Source organism: Akebia trifoliata, chromosome 5, assembly GCF_017979445.1.
Source record: "Akebia trifoliata isolate Shusen 1 chromosome 5, ASM1797944v1, whole genome shotgun sequence".
NCBI lineage: Eukaryota > Viridiplantae > Streptophyta > Magnoliopsida > Ranunculales > Lardizabalaceae > Akebia > Akebia trifoliata.
The window spans coordinates 30,742,404-30,764,821 of NC_141379.1; the positions used below are offsets into that span (position 1 = coordinate 30,742,404).

Consider the following 22,418-nt stretch of genomic DNA (forward strand, 5'->3'; position numbering starts at 1 on the left):
GCTCGAGGACTAGCAAAATGTTAAGTTTGGGGGTATTTGATGAGTAGGTTTTATACCTACGAATTAACCACTTTTAAATATAATATTTTGTTAATTTTAGAGTCTTTTAGTTGTTTTTATTTAAGTTTAGTTAGTTTTATACTTTTTATGTGATTATATGTTTTTATTTGATTTTTATGCTTATTTTACAGATTAGGAACAATATGGAACATTAGGATAAGTGCATACGTTTAGGAGAAATTCTGACTCCAAATTGGTTCACTCTCGGAAGAAGGAAGCTAAGCATACAAGCTAAAAAGTCTTCAAGCCGCAGCTTGATAGAAAATGAGGCCGCGACGGGAATTCAAGAATGGCATAACAGAAATATAAAAGTACAAGCCGCGGCATGATATATTGGGAGGCCATGGCCTGCTTACGTTTCCAGCTTTACACGTTAATTTGTGGTGACCGAATTAGAGACGGATTTTTGGGACTCTTAAACCCTAATGATTCTATATCTATAAATAGGAAAGTTTAACCCTTAATTGGAGACAGAAGTTTTGGGGTTTTTCTTGGAGGCAGAAGATTGAGAAGGAGGACGGGAATTGGAGATCGGCTCTTGAGTTTTATCTTCTTTAACTTTAACTCTTCTCTTAATTTTGTAATCTAAGAATGGCTAAATACTTTTGTGATTTTGTTTTCTTTTCAATGAAGAACTAATTTCTATTCTAGGGTTATAATGGAATCCATTCATGATATTTGATTAGTTTTCTTTCTTTCCTCTATGATCCCACATGTGATTGTTTATTCTATCTAATGTTTAATGCGATTTGATTAACTGATCATTAATTGAATTGATTTGGTGAACCCTAATAATATCGGCAGAGTTATTTTGTGTTCATGACCTAGATAGATTAACATATGCTAATTTGAGATAGGAATATACTCAGGTTGCATGTGCATTCCTTATGAGAACTTATTCTTAATGAATTCTTCTTGATTTGATTCTCATAGGCATATAGGGAATTAGTCTAGAAGGGTATTTTTACATGACCATCGGAAGAGGCTTGTAGAGAATTTAGTGTTCTTGGATGACAACCATAGTGGATTAATTTATCATAGAGGGAAGGAGAATTAAATCAAGTAGATTGTTTGGGGGAAATTATAAACCTAGATTTTATCACTCATTGATTTTAAATCTGCAAGTTTATTTTCTCTATTAGTTTTCTTGTTTAGTTTTAATTCCTATTTTTACTTTTGTTTGGATAAAATTAGAGTGAGATAAATTGGTAATTAGCAATAGATTGGTATTTAGTCTCCGTGGGAACGATACTTTCTTATCACTTTATTACTTGTTTCGATACGTATACTTGCGTGCGTAAAATTAGACAACAGTGATGTGAAGTTATGAGGGTATTTATAGAAATAATTAAAGTTTGGAGTTGAAACGCTTGTTTAAGATGTTTTGTCATGGAATGGAGATTTGTAAGGGTTTCAGATACAATGTTACACGTAACGTAAGGTAATTAAAACCTATCATTAACTTTTGCTTGTCGGTGACGGATGATCAGAGCAATCTTCCTAATTCCTTCCTGGTCAGCTTTAATTCATAGCTTCTTACACGTAATATTAGGCCAAGTTAGATAGAGTCCGGACTCTAGAGGATTGAACACTCCTCCCACTCCTCAACACATGCCACATAAGTCATAATCCAAGAAAATTTTAAAAATGAGATAGTATAATAGTGCGGATTGTATGCCCTCGGGGTGAAGGACCAAAGTCCTCCTACACCCCAATACATGTCACATAAGCCATAATCTACGGAATTAACACATAAAATATCTCCTTTTAAAAATTTCCTTGAATTACAGCTTACGTGGTATGTATTGGGGTGTGGGAGGAGGGCTTCAATCCTCCACCCTAGGTGCATGTGATACACACTTCTATTATACGCATCCATCCCTTAGATTGTGGCTTACATGGCATGTATTGATGTGTAGGAGGATTTCAATCCTCCACTCTTGGTGCAAACGATTTGGACACATCTATATAATAGGAGTGTTGATTTTCTAACAAAAAAGTTTTCACTCGATTGATGTGGCACGGGCATGGAACCATAGATCTTTTCCTCGGGATGCACAACTACCACTACAGGAAATTAGTTCTATCGCAACGACTTGCAGCGACGGTCACATTTAAACCCTCGTTATACCCATCTGTAGTAACAGAAAAATGTGACCTTATATATGGAAGTAAGGAAGAAGGGCTCTTCCTCTCTCTCCCTCGGCTCTCACTCTCTCCCGGCTCTCACTCTTTGATCGTGGTTGCTTACTCTGTAAATCGTCTCTTTCTCTAATATCAATTTTTTACGAAATCAAAACTCGTCCTCCTCTAAGAAACGTTTGATTTCTCTAAATTTTTTTATATTGTAAATCGATCTCTCTCCTTCGATTTGTTTAAATCTTCAATTGAAAATTGATCTCTCGTCATCTATTTCTCTTAACCTTCGATTGTAAATTGATCTCTCATCTCTGATTTCCCTAAATATCCGACTGTAAATCAATTTCTGATCTTCGATTTCTTCAAATCTTCAATTTTAAAACAATGTCTCCCATCCTCGGTTACTCACCATAGTCGATTTCAAAGTTGTGCTTCTCCTATTCTCACAAAACCCTATTTGTCTCTCACATTTGCTTTGAAAGCTGGCTTCTGATCTTTGTTTCACCAGAAGAAGAAGAAAAAGGGGCGGTAGAGGGATTTCATTCTCTTTGGTTGATTTCGAGAACGATTGAAGTCAAATGGAAGATAATGATAGAAGATCTATAAAAGAATTTCAAATTTGTAAGTCCTTAAGAAGAAACATTAGTTTTCTTCAATCCCATCATGATAAACCCTAGTTCTTTAGTTTTTTTATTGATTCAAGTAATTTAATTTGTGGTTTTTGTTTGATTTGAAACCCTAGAATCTGTAATTTTTTCCAATTCAAGCTGTTCATTTCTTTTTCTCAATTTATTTTTGATGGATTATTAAGCTTGAGCCCTAGATATGTTATAGATTGGAGTTTAGCTTACAACAGTGAATCAATGTAAATTTACAGTCAATTAAGATTTCATATAGCATATCTTACACCCTAATCGAGCTCTAATGAAAAATATTTTTCTTATATGTTTTATAGAAATATTTAAAAATTCAATTCCATGGTTGAAATGGATAATCCTTGGGCTTTGGGAGGTAAGCTAGAGGTAGTACTAGAACTTATAACATTTGTAAACTAAATTATCCCATCTACATTTCTCTTTTGACCAAATTATATAGGTTGTGAGTAATCCTTTCGTATATCATGTTCTCTTAATTATTTTGTAAATGTTTTTTGGTGATCTTTGACTAAGCAATTCATTATAGTAGTTAATGCTTGGTTGAATTTCTTTATGTAGGAGGATTAGTGACATAAATGGCACAAGAAATGCTTTACCACCACTAAGTAACTTGTTAAACATGACTAGCCTGTGAGTTGAATGCTTATATAGAGTACTACTAAACATTGTTGTTGAACATGTTCTTTTGGGCTGCAAACTTTTCCTTAAATGTTTTGTGATGATATGTTTTCCACGAAGATCTCAGCTTTAAAAAGCTAGCAGGACAAATTCCAAGTAGCTTTGATAGTCTGTCAAAGATAGATTTCATGTAAGTGATCTGATTAGTATGTTAGTATGTAACAAAAAGTTGGCAATCAAACAGAACTAATGAGATGGCTTACGTACCTGACTAGCAATTTGTTGACTGGACCTGTTCCTGATTGGATGTTGAAGAAAGGAGAAGGAATGTGAGTTCCTCTTCCATAATGCTTAATTTTCATCTTACCCTTGCAGGTTAGTAGTGAAGGCTCAATCTCATTTATTTTAGGCAAACTAACTATAGAAATCTCATATATAAGGACTGATTTATGTCCATATTAGTACTGTGAAGGGAAGCTAACATTTTTTTCACTCGGTTTCCAGCATCTGCACCTCTTAAATTCTATAGTATGGTGTAGATTGTGTGTTTCCTTGTGCGATTTTATATTTGGTTGGTTTGGGAGCATTAAGTTTGTATCGTGTGTTTAATTGAAATGCCCTAACCAAATCACTTGTATGATATGTAAATATGCCTTATCATGCTCATTTGTTACATTTTGGCTTCTTTCTAGTTTCTAGCTTCATTTGGTTAACTATCTTATTTTAACACAACTTTTTTCTGCACAATTTTCTTCAGAAACTTGTTTGGAAGTTCACTAGGCAACAACTTGTAAGTTACAAATATCTTTTCATCTCACTCCCTCTGTTTGTTTTTTGTTTTTTGTTTTTGCTTTGTTGGAATTGCATCATAATCATTTTAGATGATGATAAATGTTTTAGAAAAACTACTTCAATCCAGTTCTTTGCATCATAATCATAATTAGTTTTTGGTTTCAAATCTGTTTTTTTTTTCTCATTTTAATTTTAATGGATTCAAATGAAATTTATTTATAGAGCATGCTTCTTGTGGGAACAGAGAATTTTTCACTGCGAACCCTCTTTAGTCTATGACCTTTTCCAATGCTTGGTTGATTCTTTTTTTTCCCTTAGTTATTAATTATCAAACCTCATTTATGCACAAATGTCTATGATTGTTCTGAGGTGTAGATATTGTGTGGTGCATACAAGTGTATTTGTAAATTTGTAACATATGAATTGCATACAGTTGGGGTTTTATTTGAAGACACTCTTTAGATGGAGTTCGATTTGTAATTTTTTTTTTTTTTTGTGCAACTTAGGTATCAGACACATTATTTACATTGGTAGACTTGCAAGCAAAACATAACAGCAAGTTGCTCTATAACTTGGGCAATTTTATTAATCGAGTATTGCATTTCATTGCTAAAGATTCAGGTTAGTATGCTATGTATACTTGTAAAACGTACACTTCATTGCTCTTGTTCCAGTTTCAAAGCCAGCTGATGTGATGGAGGGTGATAGCTAAAATGGTACAATTAGTTCTAGCAACTCTGGGTTGCCCAATACAGGTCTAAACTCTATTAGTTCAAGCAGCAGTATTTCTCCGCACACACCACGGCCACACGGATGTAGCACCATTGCTGCCAAACGTCATAAAGAATCAGTATATGTGTTGGCAATGAATGATAGTAACGCTTTACTTGTTTCTGGTGGAACTGAGAAGGTATAATGTGATGCTTACGTTTAGTTTCCTATGTCCAACCTTTCTATATTTGTGTATTATTATATGTATTAGTCAAACTATAATTGTTTTTATATTCAGGTTGGCTTTGCTCGACTATAGCTTTTGGTTAGAAGAGTTGTTAATGGTTTCGAAAATCACTCTGTAGGTTGTTCGTGTTTGGGATCCAAGAACTTGTTCAAAAACTATGAAGCTAAGAGGACATACAGATAACATTAGGGCTTTGCTTCTGGATTCCACTGGTAGGTTGGTTGGATCCTTGAATGTAATATGCAGTTTATTTGATTCATTTGTTGCTTCCTCCATTTTAATATCTTTGAATTCGTAGATATGCCCTAACTCGCTGGTGAAAGTTATAAATAGAGATTCGCTAGATTAATCATCTCTACCGAATCTCTATGAAATTCCTTTTATAACAATTCATAGATATGATCCTTGACTGGTTCTGGTTCTGTTTCTGTTTCTGGTGTTATGGTGCTGGGTTTAATGGGTTTAGTGGTTCTAATGAGTTTTTACTTAAAGAAACTAATCCCCACCTTGGCGGTGGACCAATGAACAAAGATAAAACCAGTTCGACTTATGATTTGGTTGAACAAATGCAGTATTTGTATGTTCGTGTCGTTAAAGCTCGTGATTTTTCAGTGTTCGGTGGTGTGGGTGAAGTAATGGCTGAGGTCAAACTTGGGAATTATAGACGGCTGGATGGATCTTGCATGTAGTTAATTTGGTGAGTACCAATTTTCCAATCAACTCTTCTTTGGTTGGGATGCAAAATTCCATTACCCCAACCAGGCCATGCCTGTCAAATGGGCTTGGAGATTTGTGAAGCAACACATGCTTAAATCATCACCACCATCATCCCCCAAAAATTTGGGTCCCTTCATTCAATTCTACTTGAAGTCATGGCTCCTATTAAATCAAGTGTCCATATCTACTTTCACTTACTGATACTTGAACGTAATTTAGGTGCAAAAATAATGTGCCTTCCATAAACATATGCTGTCCTTCTCAATTGGACAGAAGCAACAGCTGTTATTGTAAACCTGGGAATATTGGAATACAACTTATTCTTGCAAGTTTGATATCCTTTAGTAAACTCAATTCACTTCTTAAGTGCCTAATCTGATTATAAAATTTTCTATTGAATGGGAAGCTGCATCAATTTCAATGGATGCATGATTGATGCCCCAAAACACTCTAGATTTTGTGAACTTTGAGATCAAATTTTTTATTTATGGTTGATTTTGTGAACTTCTATTTCGTGAAAAAATGCGTGTAAAGTGTAAATTGTTTCCTTGTTTATAAGGAATATTTTTCAAAGGGCATGGGTAGTCATGATGCATCCTTTGAGTTCTTCTGCCTGTCTTCGTGTTTTATGTAACAGTTTGGAGTGTTCCCATGCTAAAAAAATGCTTATAAATCTGTTTCTCTGTTTGCTTGCGCGTGTTTGGAACTATTTATTTCCAAAGCAGTCTTTAAATTCTTTCACCTACTCGAGGAACTCTTTATATATATATATAGATAAAACACATAGGGCTGCGTGCAAAGTAGAAAATGGTTTGGTTAGGAGCCGATGTGCTTTAAACTCCAACCAAGATGTGCCACATAGACACTGTTCCTATTCTATAGGAACAGGACACACCTTACTTGACCCTGATTCTAAAACTATGTGCGGGCTGAGTATTTCTGCTGTCATAAGTTGAATCAGTGATTGTTTAGAAAATTTAACAAAAAATATATATATTGAGCATGTGTGAAACCATTGTTGAATTACCTCGGGATATACCAATGTATAATGACATGGGTTATATCGTCTCTGCTAGTAAAACCAAATTTGATATTTTCAAGCAATGGAGCAGAGAACGAAATCACTAGATGAATTCATACTGATATTGCTGGAAGTATGACCAGTGAAGGAAATGGAGTTGCTGAAAGAGAAGATGGCAAGCGTAGAGCTTACACAAGAAAAGGCCAACAGCCTATCAAATATCGTTCACTCTGACAATGTACGACTTGAACATGATGTGGCTTTCCTCAAGGCAGTTATGGATGATACTCAAAAGGTGTGCCACTGTTCACATTCTTATCTGCCCTTCTTGTAACTAGGTTTGAATTAGTAGCTCATATTGTTTTAGTTTTGATTCGTATTGAACCGGTTCTATTGAAATATGTAAAATAGGAATTGCATTCAACAAGGGGAGTCCTCGCAAGAGAAAGGGCTAGAGCTAGCTTTCCAGCTACAGGTATGGGTCATATTGATCTGAAACTGTGTGCAGCAATTCCAGACCTGGGATCAAAACCTCATCTTACACTTAACCAACCACCTATCAAAATGAAAGTTTTACCGTGCCCTTTTATTATCTTGATTGATACCTCTGTTTTGAGGGAATTTTATGACTTCATGAACCTGACTTGGTGTTCTAACTTTATGTGTATGTGGTACAGATTGGTCTTCTAAATGTCGACGGGTACTATAATTATTTGAAGTCCTTGCAACTTGTTGCTGGTTTGACATTGGAATGAGATGGTGAAATTAGGAAAGCTACTCTAAATACACTTGCTATTGCAAGGCCAAGAACCTGTGTCATGGGCAACATCCCTCACACCATGATCTACAGAAGTGTAGACCAGTATCCAGTGGCCGATACCGTTCCTGGAGTTCTCATACTTCACATTGATGCTCCTATTTACTTCACTAATGCTGGCTACTTAAGGGAAAGGTACTTAAAAAAATACAATAAATACATGATTTTTTTTTAAATTGTCACACACACATGTATGTGCATATGTGTAGATTCATGGACGACGTGGTATTCATGGATAGAGAGAGTAGGAATGATAGTGAGGGATTCATGGACGATGTAGGTATTCATGGACAGTCGTTTTTCGTGCATTATGACGTAGTGGATGGTGAGTTCTATTTCATCTGTTCTTTCTAAAAATTATGGATTTCATGTTTGTTCTTTATATTTAGTTGAATTAGTGCTAAAAATCATGTCTTTGGATTGGTTTTTATAGTTCAATTTCATCTTCATTTGTGTGATTCTAGACTGCAATTTGTTTCTAAACTAGTCCTAGATTATCATTTTTCATCTATAAGATATTTGCAACGATTTTGTTGCAATAAAGCTACCTCAGAAATTGGATTTGTTCAGATCTGTAGGGATAATTCTTGATCCGATTCATGCACAATAGATTCATCTTCAATTGTGCTTTTAAAGTTTTGATTTTTTAAAATTCTACTTATGAACTTTTATTTTTTTGATTTTTCGTGGTTGCAGTTACCGAGTGTTGGAATTAATCCACAATGGAATCAGATAAGTATATATGTATTTGGGAAACATTGCCACAAAATAGTGTTGTTATCACGACAAGTAAGGCGAAGTATTGTAGATTTGAGGGAGGCACGCTACCGAATTAATCCACAATGGAATCGGGCAAGTGGAGGTTGTCTTGTATGCATCTGGATTGCTCATTGCAGGAGTTTCAAATTGTAGATTAGAATTTGGATTGGCAAATAGATTTTTTTAAGTTGAAGATAGGAGGGGCATTTGGGTCTTTTCATACTGGTAATAGGGGTCAAGGTCATTAATTTCAAAACATAGGGGTATTTTCAATATTCAGCAATACATGAGGGGGCTGGTGTAAATTTTTTTTTTTTTTTCAAAAGCTTTTATAGGGACGGCCAAAACCGTAGCTAAATAACAAATTTTTTTTTTAAAATAATACTCTATAGCGACGGCCAGCGCGGCTGTCGCTATAACTCATATACATTCAGCGATGGACTGTTCAGCAACAACAACCGATGGCCTCCTTGACTGTCGTTAGATGCTTTTGCGACAGTATTTTGTACCTATAGCGACCGTCGCTATAGCCCTATTTTACTATAGTGTACACATCCCCATAAAGATGTGTAGTTGTGTATCCTAAGGAAAAAGATCTATGCTTTTGTGTTCATACCACGTCAATCAAGTATTGATCGAGTGAAGACTTTCTAGTTAGAAAATCATTATTCATATAACAAAATACAATTGGAGGGCCCACCATTTGTTGTAGTTATGGGGGACAAACGTCTCATCCACCCTTTTGTGTGGGGTCCACATTAACCATTTTATTTTCTTGTTTACCCCCCTCAACTTTATCGTCTTCCCTCCCCCCTCCCCCCTCCCCCCTCCCTTCATTTTTTTCAATAATAACCCTCTAACTTTACTATCTTTCATCTTTTACCCCTTTAACACAATTTATTGTCTTTCCTTATCTCCTCTCTCTTAATAATACATCCTCTAACTTTACTATCTTTCATCTGTTACCCTTTTAACACAATTTATTGTCTTTCCTTATCTCCTCTCTCTTAATAATACATCCTCTAACTTTACTATCTTTCATCTGTTACCCCTTTAACACAATTTATCGTCTTTCCTTATCTCCTCTCTCTTAATAATACATCCTCAACTTTATTATTTTTCCTAAATTTACCTTCTTAATCCCATTTTTTTAATAATACCCCTTTAACTTTATTATTTTTAATTTTACCTCCTTGACCCAAAAGAGGACATATGTACTGTGGGCACAGATGAACTCTAGTCTATATAATAAGACACAATTGCATGTAGGTCCCACCTTTGATACAGTCATGGAGGAAAAACAGCTCTTCCAACCTTTATGTGGTGTCCACATTAATCTCTTTATTGTCGTTCTCTTTACCCCCTCAACTTTATTGTCTTTCCTCTCCTCTCACTTAAGATTTTACATGATATTAATAAAATTACAAAAATACCCTTGACAAAATTTCTTTTAGATTAAACATGTGACTTGATTAACTGTATCTCCTTATTGACTAATATTATCAGGCTCCACAAATCATAACAACCTGCCTATTGACACCACTAGGTTTTAGCTTCTGTGTTCTCATTCTATGGTATTTGTCCTCTCTATCCTTCTTCGGGATGAACAAATCAATGTTTAAAAATTGAATAGATAAATCGGACTAAGAACATGAAAAATTGGTCACACCATGGACCCCTATTTGGTCGGATCGATTTATGTTTATTAAAAATAATTTCATTGCATACTTGGTTATTTCCATGAAATGGTGATACTCAAAATGAAATCCACGACTTATTGGACTTGCTAGCATAGTGAACCATAGAAGTAAAAGGCCACTTATCAAAAAGGGATGAAAAAACCCTCCTATTTTATTAGCCACACTTATTTTAAGATGCAATACATTACATGGAGAATACATATATGAGCTCCTCCAGTTTTTCATGGGGTAATACTCTTTAACAATGATATTACATTAAAAAGTGCTTGCTATTAATTTTACCTTAAGCTCATAAACCAATCACAGGCACACGTGTTACTTTGCCATTCCCATCAACTCAAACCCTAACTCTATTGCAACGGATATCTAGAGTGACAAACGATCCTTCTAACACAATGATTGCATTGACAGATGGGCTCTCTCTCTCAATTGTTGCTTCTACGACATTCCCTTGCACCCCAACCAATTTTGGCCATGCACTCTTACCATCTGCCATTAGTTAACACATGTTTAAACACGTATTCTTACATCGCATCTCTCTCTAACATACATACATACATATATACACAGCCAATGTTAGGGAGCCAACGCCTTTGTCCTATATGATTTAAAAGTTTCGGATTGGATTGATTTTTTGCGAGTATGATCTTGATTGAGAGGAGATCATCTTCATAAAAATCAGCTCAATTTGAGACTTTTAAATCATATAGGACAAATTTTGGATCTCCGCGTTAGCTTACTAACATTGATTGCCAAAAGCTGCCCAATGTATATAGATATAGGGTTGAGTTTCATAGGTAAAGTGTTTTGTCCTATATGAGCTAAAAGTTTCAAAATGGCCTGATTATTTGTGAGGATGATCTCTATGGTGAGAAAATAATCATCACAAAAAATAAGCTCATTCTACAATTTCTAACCCTAGTTTATAAGTTGAAGAATCGTTTTTTTTTTTTTTTTACTATTAGTTTGTAACCACTTTTGATGGGCTTAGAAAATTTGGAATGGGCTAGATTTTTGTGAGGATGATCTCCTCTCCATGGAGATTATCCTCGTAAAAAAAAAAAAAAAAAACAGACCCATTACGAAACTTATAACACCATGTTTACAAGTTGAATAATCATGGACCGTCCATTTTTTGTGAATCACTTTTGATGAAGTTAGAAATTTTGTAATGGACTGATTTTTGGTGATGATGATCTCCTTACTATAGAGATTTTCCTCACAAAAAGTCAGTCCATTCCAAAACTTCTAACCTAGGTAGGACAAAACACGTTTGGCAAAACGTAGGTTCCTAAATCATGAGACAATAGTTGTGACAAAATCTATGACAGTGGTTTTTGTCTTATATGGGTTAGAAGTTTTGGAATTGGTTGAATTTTGGTGAGGATGATCTCCTCACCGTAGGATCATACTCACCAAAAATCGGCTTATTCCAAAACTTCTAACTCCGTCAAAAGTGATTACAAAAAAATTGATGGTCCACAATTCTTCACCTTGTAAAATGGGGTTAGAAGTTTCAGAATGGATTGATTTTGGTGAGGATGATCTCCTTGCCATAGAGTTCATCCTCACAAAAAATCAGCCCACTCCAAAATTTATAACCCCATTAAAAGTGGTTTACAAAAAACCATTGTTATAGTTTTAGTTAAACTACAAGAACTAGACCTAATCTTACTACTACTACATTCAAATGCCATTTTTTTCTCTTCTCTTCTCCTGGCTTTACTCTTCCTTGTGAGTTGAGAGTTCTTCTGAGGATATGGGTATTTATAGAACAACATTGTGAGAGCTGATTCAGATGAAGTCGCAAGTCAATTTGGAAGGAAAGAAAGGGGTGCACTACATGAAAACTTGTAAATTTAACATAAAAATTTGACAGGCCAAGACCCACAAATTTTAGAAACTGAATTTTGATGGTTTAGGATTGTTGAAATTCTTAATGTTCTCAAATTTGACGGCTTAAAACTGTTGAATTTCTCTCATCCTTCATTAATTTGACAGTTTCGACCTGTTGGAAAAAGAAAATTCGACAATGAAATTTTTTATGTCAATTTGACCTCTTACCGTCGAATTTTATGAAATTTGATGGCCCAAGACAGTCAAATTTGGGTTTTTTTCACATTGTGGTGGATGCTATTGTTAGGCATATTTTGACCGACAAACGGATTTGGTGTTCAAATTTTGAAGTCATCTTCATCTACTTCTCTTTTTGTCCAATTATTTGGTCTCTAAAAAACATGGATCCCATTCCCATCTCACCTTTTAAAAATTTAGGCATATTTAAATATACCCCTCTATGTTTTGGTGAATATTTGTGAAAACCCTGTATTAAGCTGACAACATGTCCCCCTGATCTCGGTCTATTCTTGAAGATTGAAAGAAAATGACTTAAATACCCTCTCCTTCAACCTCTTGCCAAAAACTCCTGATTTTGTTCCTGAAATTTTGTCATCTTGATGCTCCTCAACATTTTTTCTTAACTAAATAGGCTCTTCAACCTCTATTACAAGTTATATTCAATCCATCATTTTGGACCTCATCACAACCTCTTGTAGAAAATCCTAGATTTTCACCAAATTACTTGTCCTTGAAGTAAGGTTTAAAGAGATGGAATCTTAAGGTCGAATAGTAAAAACAGATTTACTCTAGTGACTGAAGATTTGCTAATTAGGTTGAAATAAGTGCATGTGGGTCATTTTCAAGTTAGTCTCTCACTGAAGAAAGAAATCAAAGGGTGATATCATGTCTGAAAACATAGAAGCATCTCAAATATTGAGCAAAACGTGTAGGGGGTATTACCTAAATCACCCTCAAATTTACTACCAAGCACCTTTTTTTTGGACCTATGGGAATTCCTAATATATTGTTGGATTTCAATCTGAACAGACTGAATGCTGGGTCAGTCATTGAATTAAAATAGGTTGAATTTTTTGGGATATTACTTAAGTTTTGGTGCACTCTAAGTTCCAACCTTCAATATTTTACTAAAGAGTGCTGATAATTGGACTTAGGCACGTGGCAACTCAATCGACTTATCTGACATGACAAGCTCGGGAATCATAGATGTGCTCTCTTTGGGATACAGAATTACGATTCCCCATAAAAAAATAATTTTACATCCCGAGAAGAGCACATCTACAATTTTCAAGCCTATCACGTCAAGTAAGTCAATTGAGTATGCCACGTGCTTAAGTCACATTATCACAACTCTTTACTAAAACACATTGTCAAGAGAAAATTTAGTATGAGATAGAATTGTATTAGTGGAAGTATAGGTCATATCTACAAAGCCAATAATAAAGCTTTATCCCAAAGATTTGGGTTGACTGATTAAGCCAATTTTATTTTTCTATTTCACTCTATCCAAAGCCAAATCTTCTACTATTTTGAGTAATTAAATAGAATACATGATATTGTAGTTCAAACATGATATTGGCATGACTTTTAGAAAAACACAGTGGGTTCACATCAAGATGTATATATCATGCTTTTTATAAGGTTGATCTCTAGCGAATGGATCGGAAAAAAAAAAACTTAACTAAAATATCTCCTTAATAGTAAAGAAAGTTGGGTTAAGAAAAAGGATCAGAGATTTGTTGTTTTGAGTTTTATGTGCTAAGCCGATGAACCAATGGCATGCCACCACATGTACAGAAAAACTAGTAAAATCCAAGCACTTAAACCACTCAAAAAATTTCTTCTGAAATTCACTCTCCACTAACCAATCACAATTGCTTTTTCAATACACATGGTAGATTGCGATTGGTTCATCATCTTAGCACATAAAATTCCGAACAACAAATCTTTGATCGAAGAAATGCTACTTAAGATGTGGAACAAAGATTTGCTTTTTCAAAACTTATATGATAATTAAGCCGAGGAACCAATGGCACGGTGCCATGTGTATTGAAAAAAGAGAGTAAAATCCAATCTCAGCATCCACAATGAATTTGTTAATAGGTCTGTTAGCATCAGATCCACTAACTTAAATTTAACTAAAGCATATATCCACTCCAATGAACATGCTAACTTATGTTTTAAGTATATCAAATGCTAATGTGTGTGCTAATTGTAACTAGCAGTTTGGCTAACCACATGAGCTTACTAATGTGTTTGGTTTTGAAAACAATGACTACTTTATAAGTTTATAATTTTAATATATATAAAAAAAAAACTTACAGTTAGAAAAAGTGGTCAACATGTGTAGAGTAGTGTGTACATTGAAATTATTAAACTTGTAAAATAAAATTTCTTATTAAAAAGTTGCTAACATGTGATAAAGGTGCCAACATGGCACCTTTAACATGTAGATTTTAACATCTTCATTGAGATACTCTAATCCGCTCATAAATTTAGTCTCCACTAACCAATCACTATTACTTTTTTAATACACGCCATAGAACTGAATTAGAAGTATGCTTAAGAGGTATATCTCTCAAAGTAATCCAAGGGCTGATCAGGTGACTGTCCCCAATCCTCCTTTGATGTTAGTAACCCTCATCTCTTGAAGCTTCCATAATAAATTTTAGAACACTACGAAAATCTATAAATTTAAAGGATGATCGTCCACTTACTTATGCAAGAATATATTAAATTAGTTTTTATATTTCAACATTAATAAAAATATTTTATTTTAATTTATTCTCCAAAATATTATATATAGTTGAATAGTTGGCCGAGTTTTCTAACCGTTATTATTAATTTTCAAGCTCACTCGCAAAAGTTGACAAGTTGTGATTCATTAATTTTCCAAGTTGATTTGGTGACTTATTGGTGCTATCAAGTTAGGTGGCTGATTGTCCACAACAAAATCCAATCAAGTTGACTTTGAATTTTGAATTGACCCATGAGCATAGTCGCAAAATTCTCTGAATTTTAAAAAAAAAATCATAAAATTCTCCGAATTAATGGTAAGCTTACTAATTTGGCAAATTGAAGAATTAATAAACCTTTCTTTCAAGTGCCGAATAGCAAACTCCTTTGATCGGGCAAGTCAAGTTGTTAGAGATGCTCATCAGGTATGCCCATTAGTAGAGCTCGTTAGTTAAGCTCTCCAGGTAAGAGCATTATTATAGCTGTTAAAATCAGGTTTCTAACAGAGGCTCTTACTCAAGCAACAATTCTCTTTAAGTCAAGAAATTCGCACTTTCATTGTTCAAAGTGGTATCGAGACCATTACCGAGATAGATCAAGTGGCAAGCGACGATCCCTCAAGTAATCATAGAATACGGTACTAGTTTTACCTTTCACCTCCAAATTTTTAGTTTCTTCAGCATTTAAGGATCAAGAAGAAGATAGGATGTAGAAAGAGGTTGAATTCAACCTATTAGCATTTAATTTTTTCAAAAAAAATTCAATATCAATAGCATCCGATAAGAGCCATCACATATTATCGTCGAATTTAATAGCTTTTTACGTAGTAGAAGATGGTAGGTTTTAATAACAAATTCAATAAAATATTTTATATAATTAATCTCTAAAAAAGTTTCGATTTTTTTACGAAACGTTCCTAAATTAACCGAATTGAACCCTCATCGAATTCGAACTTTGTTATTGTTGGAGTATGACTCAAATTCAATTAGGTTATGTCCAAATGTGTGTATTTTTTTGTCAGTCCAAGATAATTTAAGTTGGACTTGTAACTTATGTAAGTGGCCTACTTTGTGGTACTTCTAAAAGGATGGAGTTTTATTCTCTTTTGTAAGAAATTTAGTTTCAAGTTTAAATTTTTTCTAGAGAAGAGAGTAGAGGAAGAGCGAAAATCCAAGAGAAAAGAAGTTGAGAAATTTGAGAAGATTGAGATTTAAAAGAATGTGACACTGACTAATAGAGGTGACTCCTTGTATCGATTTGCCCCATTTTTTTCATAGTGAAGTCGAACTCCAATACTCATAACTCCGTGGACGTTGCTTTTAAGTGAATCATATAAAATCTCGTGTTGTGGGCATTGTGTATTGTATTCTTACTCTTTCTCTATGTGATTATTTATCTTTTTTGCATTTACTATTATTAGTTAGATTTACTCTTCATTATCATTATCAAACAAGATTTTGAAAAATGTGACATACAAGGTGTTTGGTGAAATACCCAATACAAGTTTCATTAAATTACTAAATAAACTTTATAAAGTTGTTCACATACACAATAATTACTATGCCGACGAGTTTCAAAACTATGGGATTTTATCTTATGTGAATTATTACACGTTTTAAAATTCCTCTCAAAGATTTTCATGGTTAAATCTGAATTTGAAACTTTTGAGATAGTCATCCAATTACAAAACCACAGACCGAAACTTGTTTTTTAAGAAGTGTTTGTGGAGGATTTTGATTTTGAAAATCTGATGAGGCCAAGAAATCTGAAGGGTTGTAATGTTATTTTGCCAATTAACATGGGTATAGGTGTCGTACGCTTGATTTGAGAGAGAGAGAGAGAAAGAGAGAGCACCTTCAGATCATAAAAATGAAATCAATCACAATATTTTATTAAAGCCACTTTTATTATATGTTATAATGCATAGTTGGAGGATTTGAGCTCCAGTTATTCACACATGATTTTGGCATGACTTCTAATAAATCTTGATAGAAGAAAATTATGACTTTTTTAATGCAAATGCCCCTGATTTTTGGAATTAATAACTAAAATACCTTCATAATATTTGACTTTTAGGATTAATTCCTCTTGTTTAAGGGTCATTACCACATTCTAAAACTCCTAAACTACATTTCATCAGATACCTTATCTTACAGTTTCTAGAAGCATTTTTAAATCCCAAAGTTGCAAATGTTTTTTCTTTGGTCCAAAGTTGCAATTTCGATTCTTGGCCAAGCCAATTTTAATATCTACGTTTTGATACAAACCCAAAGACTTTTCTTCTCACCTATCCTTCCACAATGATCTTTGAATAGTGCACGTCTCATGCAAAAATGAAATTATCCTTCTTGAGTCCAGATCATGTACACCTGTGGTGGAGATTGAAACCCTGTCCTCACATTCCAATACGTGCCACGTAAGCCATAATCTAAGAAAATTATGAGAAGGAAATATTTTAGCCTTTAATTTTTAAGATTGTGCCTTACGTGGCATGTGTTGAGGTGTGGGAGGAGGGTTTCAATCCTCCACCTTAAGTATATAGGAGTATAGGATTCAAACTAATCTTGAGCTAGTCAAAACCAAAACTTCAAATTCAAAAATATCAACCGCACATACTATATATATAGATTTTTTTTAATTTAAAAATAAAAAAGCCAAATCTAAGCTTCCAAACTCTCTCTTTCTCTCAAAGGGGCAGATTTACAATGTGAGCACCTGCCCCACAAGAATTTTCAAAGTTTAGACTAGTGACTATTGTGACAGATTTTAGCGATGGATAAGAAAATCTAAAATTATTGCCCTCATAAAAATAAAAAAATTCACTCTTAACTGTTCCCACAAGTAAAAACTTCACTCTTAATTGCCCCTACAAATTTTTTTCTACTCATGATTGCCCCCGCATGGGCAAAATCCTAGCTCTACACCCGCCCTGTCTCACAACAAGAAATACATCTAAATGTTGGTGTCAGGCTAACCAAAATTAAAGAAGAATAATACCGGAGTGGCTTTAAAATTGACATTAATCCACACTTTGCTGACATGGCTGTGTGCACGGAATTATAGATGATGAAAAGCATCTATGGTTCTTCATGTACACATCTCTACATCAGCAAAGTGTGAATCGATGTCAATTGAAAGTCACTGCAATACGATTCATTAAGGAATTGTATTTTAACTGATAAATGTTGAATAGATGTTATTTACTAGGAAGCTTATGCGATATAATTTGCCAAGACTATGATCACTCTCATGGTTTCAAGAATTGAAAATAGGATCCACACTAGGGGCAGGGTCTTTAAATGTGGCTTTTTTTCTTACCAGGCTTAAAATCATAATCCAAGCTTGGCCTAAACATTGTGTGTCCAAGCCCGACCCGCCTTTAGTTCTGCCAGACATCAATCAATTAATTTCCTGTAATTTATCCTCAATTTCTAATTTGAAATGTTCTTACTTAATTCAAACATTATGGACTTCTTTCTAATGAAAAAAATATATATTATTCAAACAAATAATACTAATATCATTTTATGGCAAAAATCCAAAATTACCACTATTGTTTAATTTTTAGATTTAACATAGAAAAACTATTCCAATTGTAATTTGAACTTATTTTAGTTGGGGCTAAGTTTTGGGCTGGACTGGCCTATTCAAACCCCTCACTTTAGCTCCATTGTACCCATGTTATGGGCTCTTCCCAATTTATTAAAATAGGGATAAAACAAATTACCAATCTCATTCCAAATTTTATCATCTCTTTTTTTTCTTTGTTTTTGCTTGCTAAGCAATTTAATCATCTCTCTATTGAAGACTTAATCTCTAAACTTCAAGAGATCACTGCAACGCATTTTAGTATTTAGTTGAAAAAATGTATGATCCTGACGTTAAAACACAAAATTCAATCATATGATTTGTCCTTGGAATTAGTTTCAACAGTAAATATACTATCGAGATATGTATATGTACATGTATAATTAGATAGAATTTGGATCAAATCCCTGGTGCTAAATGTATCATATGATCTGAGAGGGGTTGAGAGGTTAGGCAGGACCATATTCCACCATAGTTCAACCCTGTGGTACCGACAACATTAATCAGCTCAACATAGCTGAGTTGAGCTGATTGCTTATTGGAGTGATATAGTAGAGTAGATGCTTGGGACGAGCTCAGTTATTCCCTTAGTGGGTTGAGAAAGTATCCTCATAATCTAAGAATGATTGACCATGTCAAGCACGTTCTTTCTCTTTCCTAAATATATAACTTTGTATTTTTAGAGGGCTTTCCATTAACTAACCTGAAGATCTAGAAGAGGTGGTTGAGGAATGGGATTAACCTATAAGTAAAGGGAGCAGGCTATGGCGTGGAATGTGCACAAAATTATAGATTATTATTTTCCTCAAGATACATATAAAAAAAAAAAAATCTATGATTATATGCACATTCCACTTCAGTTGAGTATATTTTTTTTTCGAGCCAATTTAGTATTATTCAATATAGATCTAACAATTAAATCAAGAGTCATGCCAAATTGATTTAAAAACAGTCAAATTCACTCAATTGAAGTGGAATGTGCACAAAACCCTAGATTTTTTTTCCTTCTGCACCTGGTGGAAAATAATGTATGGTTATGTGTACATTCCGTGACAATTGAGCGTCTTTTTGTTTATGTAAACATTTTAGTATTATTCTTAAATCAATGCCAAGCAACATGCCATGTCTTACTGCACATTAGCCTCACCATTATTTAGTTTGTGTTTGGTAACACCTTTGAAGGTTGAAGTCTGAAGTTTCAAATTGCTTTTTTTTCTTTCTAATTTCTGGTTTAGAACTTCTGGATTCATCCAGCACCCCCCATCGTTGGTTCAAAACATCTGAAATTCTATTCTAAAATCTAGAATCTGAAACGAAACAAATGAGATTAAATCTTTTGAAGTCTGAATTTTAAAGTTGGACCACTTCCATTCAAATTTTAGAAGTACTGTTACCAAACATAAACTCAAAGCCCACTTCTTTATTCATTTTTATTTGCATAAGAAAGCCACCAAACTTAAAAATCTAATAAAAAAATGTAATTGTTTTTGTATTCAAATAGCCCAAAGTATTATTGGCCCAAAGAGCCTTGAATCTTTTATAGTCAAACTCCATTTTAAATTACAGATTTAATTATATATTTAAAAATTCAGATTATATTTGTTTGGAGGAGAGAATTTGTCTCTACTAATAATTTATTCTCTATAAAATCCTATTTTTGTTCTCTGCCATGAAAATCTACTCTTCTTGATCATCTGTCCCGATCCCTCCTCCCTCCTCATTTTCTTTAAGAAAGCCTGAATCCATTTCTATAAAAAGCTGAACCCAATTAAGCTACCTCTACCATTTAAACTTTCTATTTTAAAATAGAAGACAAAATTACAAATAGGTCAGGCTGGTAGATCTATGGGTCCACCCTTATTTCAAGCATTTCCTCTTAGAAAAGGGACTAACTCTTATTGGCCTAAAAATGATTTGCTCTAACTTTATTGAACAATCCCCATACACTATAGGTCGAGCTGGCCAAGCCCGTGTTAAGAAAACATGGTCAATTGAAACAAAACAAAAATCATACAGAAAAATACATAGAGTTACACGGTTCTCTCAAGACTGAGGTACATCCAAGAATCACAATGATTTTGCTATAAAGAGAAAACTTGGATTACAGATTACATCATTTCACCAAAACACGAAATATAAATACACAAGAAAATCTAATTAGGATTTTACATAATATTAATGAAATAACAAAAATACCCTTGGGAAAATTTCTTTCGATGGCAAGCCCGCGCGCACCCCCTAACTAGTAAGCTCCGCGCCATGCTTGATTGGCGGGAACACATGACTTCATTAACAATACCTCCTTATTGACTAATACTATCAAGCTCCGCAAACCAAAACAACCTACCTATTGACACCACTAGGTTTTAGCTTCAATGTCCTCATTCTATGGCGTCTATCCTCTCTATCCTTCTTGGGGGATGAACATATTAATGTTTTAAAATTGAATACATAAATCGGACAAGGAACATGACATATTGGTCACACAATGGACCCTGGTTCAATTTGGTTGGATCGATTTACATTTATTAAAAAACTTAAAAATAATTTCATCCTAAATTATGTACTTGGTTATATCCACGAAATGGTGATACTAAAAATGAAATCTATGATTTATTGGTCTTACTACCATAGTGCACCATATAAGTAAAAGACCACTTATCTATTTTATTAAAGCCACATTTATTTAAATGGAGTACATAGTACATTCATGGGGCAATACTCTTTAACAATAATATTACATTAAAAACTATTTTTTATTAATTTTACCATAAGCTTGTAAAACCTTAATTAACCGATCACGGGCACTCGTGTTACTATGCCATTGCTATTAACCCAAACCCTAACCCTATCGCAACGGATATCTGGAGTAACAAACGATCCTTCTAACACAATAATCGCATTAACAGACGGGTTCTCTCTCTCGATCGTTGCTTCAGCGATAGTCCCCTTGCTCCCCAACCAATTCTGGCCATGCACTCTTACCATCTGCAATTAATTAACATATATTTAAACATGTATTCTTACACCACACATCTATATATAATTATATATAGATGGTATTTGGAGATCCTAAAGAGATTCAAACATTTTTTCAATTTATAGGTTAGAAGTTTTGGAATGAGCTGATTTTTTTGTGAAGAAGATCTCTATGATGAGGATATCATCCTCATTGAAATTAGTTATTTCGAAATTTTTAACCGCATAAAAAGTGATTTACAAAAATCAGGCAGTCAACGATTCTTTAACATGTAAATTAGGGTTAGAAGTTTTAAAATGAGCTGATTTTTTATGAAAATGATCTCTTCACCATAGAAATCACCCTCACAAAAAATCAGTCCATTTCAAATCTTCTAACCTTTATTTGAAAAAATGTTGAGTACAATATTTGATTTTTTTTTAGGGCTACTAAACGCTTCCCTATATATATAAACTAAAATTTGATCTCAATCTTACCACCACCACATTCAGATGCCATTTTTTCTCCTCTTCTCTTTGGCTTTGCTCTTCCTTGTGATTTGAGAGTTCTTGAAAGGGTATGGGTATTTATAGAACAGTATTGTGAGAGCTTATGGTTAGCGTATTTTGACCAACAAACCGATTTGGTGTTCAAATTTTGTAGGCCATCCTCACCTACTGCTTCTCTTTATTATTATTTTTTTTTCCAATTATTTGGGCTGTACGAAACGTGAATCCCCTTCCCATCTCACCTTTTAAAAGATTTAGGCATATTTAAACATAACCCTGTATTATCAAAACTGACAACATGTCCCTTGATCTCGGTCTATTCTTGAAGGTTGAAAGAAAATGACTTAATACCCTCTCCTTGAATCTCTTGCCAAAAACTCTTAAGAGTTTTTTTTTTCCTGAAATTCCATCTTCTTGATGCTCCTAAACATTTTTTCTTAGCTAAATAGGCTCTTCAACCTCTGTTAAAAGTTATATTTAATCCCTCATTTTGGACCTCATCATAACCTCTCGTTGAAAATCTTAGATTTTC

At 34.0% G+C, this 22,418-nt stretch overlaps 1 protein-coding gene across 4 annotated transcripts; it reads left to right on the top strand.

The window, feature by feature from the left end:
* Nucleotides 1-2,123: 2,123 nt before the first annotated feature.
* LOC147402145 (uncharacterized) lies at nt 2,124-8,874 on the top strand. Of its 4 annotated transcripts, XM_086443668.1 has the most exons (10): nt 2,124-2,820; nt 3,414-3,663; nt 3,749-3,802; nt 4,940-5,175; nt 5,342-5,435; nt 7,105-7,256; nt 7,373-7,436; nt 7,639-7,913; nt 7,988-8,103; nt 8,475-8,874. In XM_086443668.1, exons 4-8 carry the CDS (start codon nt 5,131-5,133, stop codon nt 7,668-7,670), a joined length of 387 nt encoding a protein of 128 aa, XP_086299794.1. In that variant the 5' UTR covers nt 2,124-2,820; nt 3,414-3,663; nt 3,749-3,802; nt 4,940-5,130; the 3' UTR covers nt 7,671-7,913; nt 7,988-8,103; nt 8,475-8,874. The 4 variants fall into 4 exon arrangements, with proteins under 4 accessions (XP_086299794.1, XP_086299793.1, XP_086299796.1 ...); XM_086443667.1 differs by lacking the exon at nt 3,414-3,663 and having other exon boundaries at nt 3,718-3,802; XM_086443670.1 differs by lacking the exons at nt 3,414-3,663; nt 7,373-7,436 and having other exon boundaries at nt 3,718-3,802.
* The last annotated feature ends 13,544 nt before the right edge of the window (nt 8,875-22,418 follow it).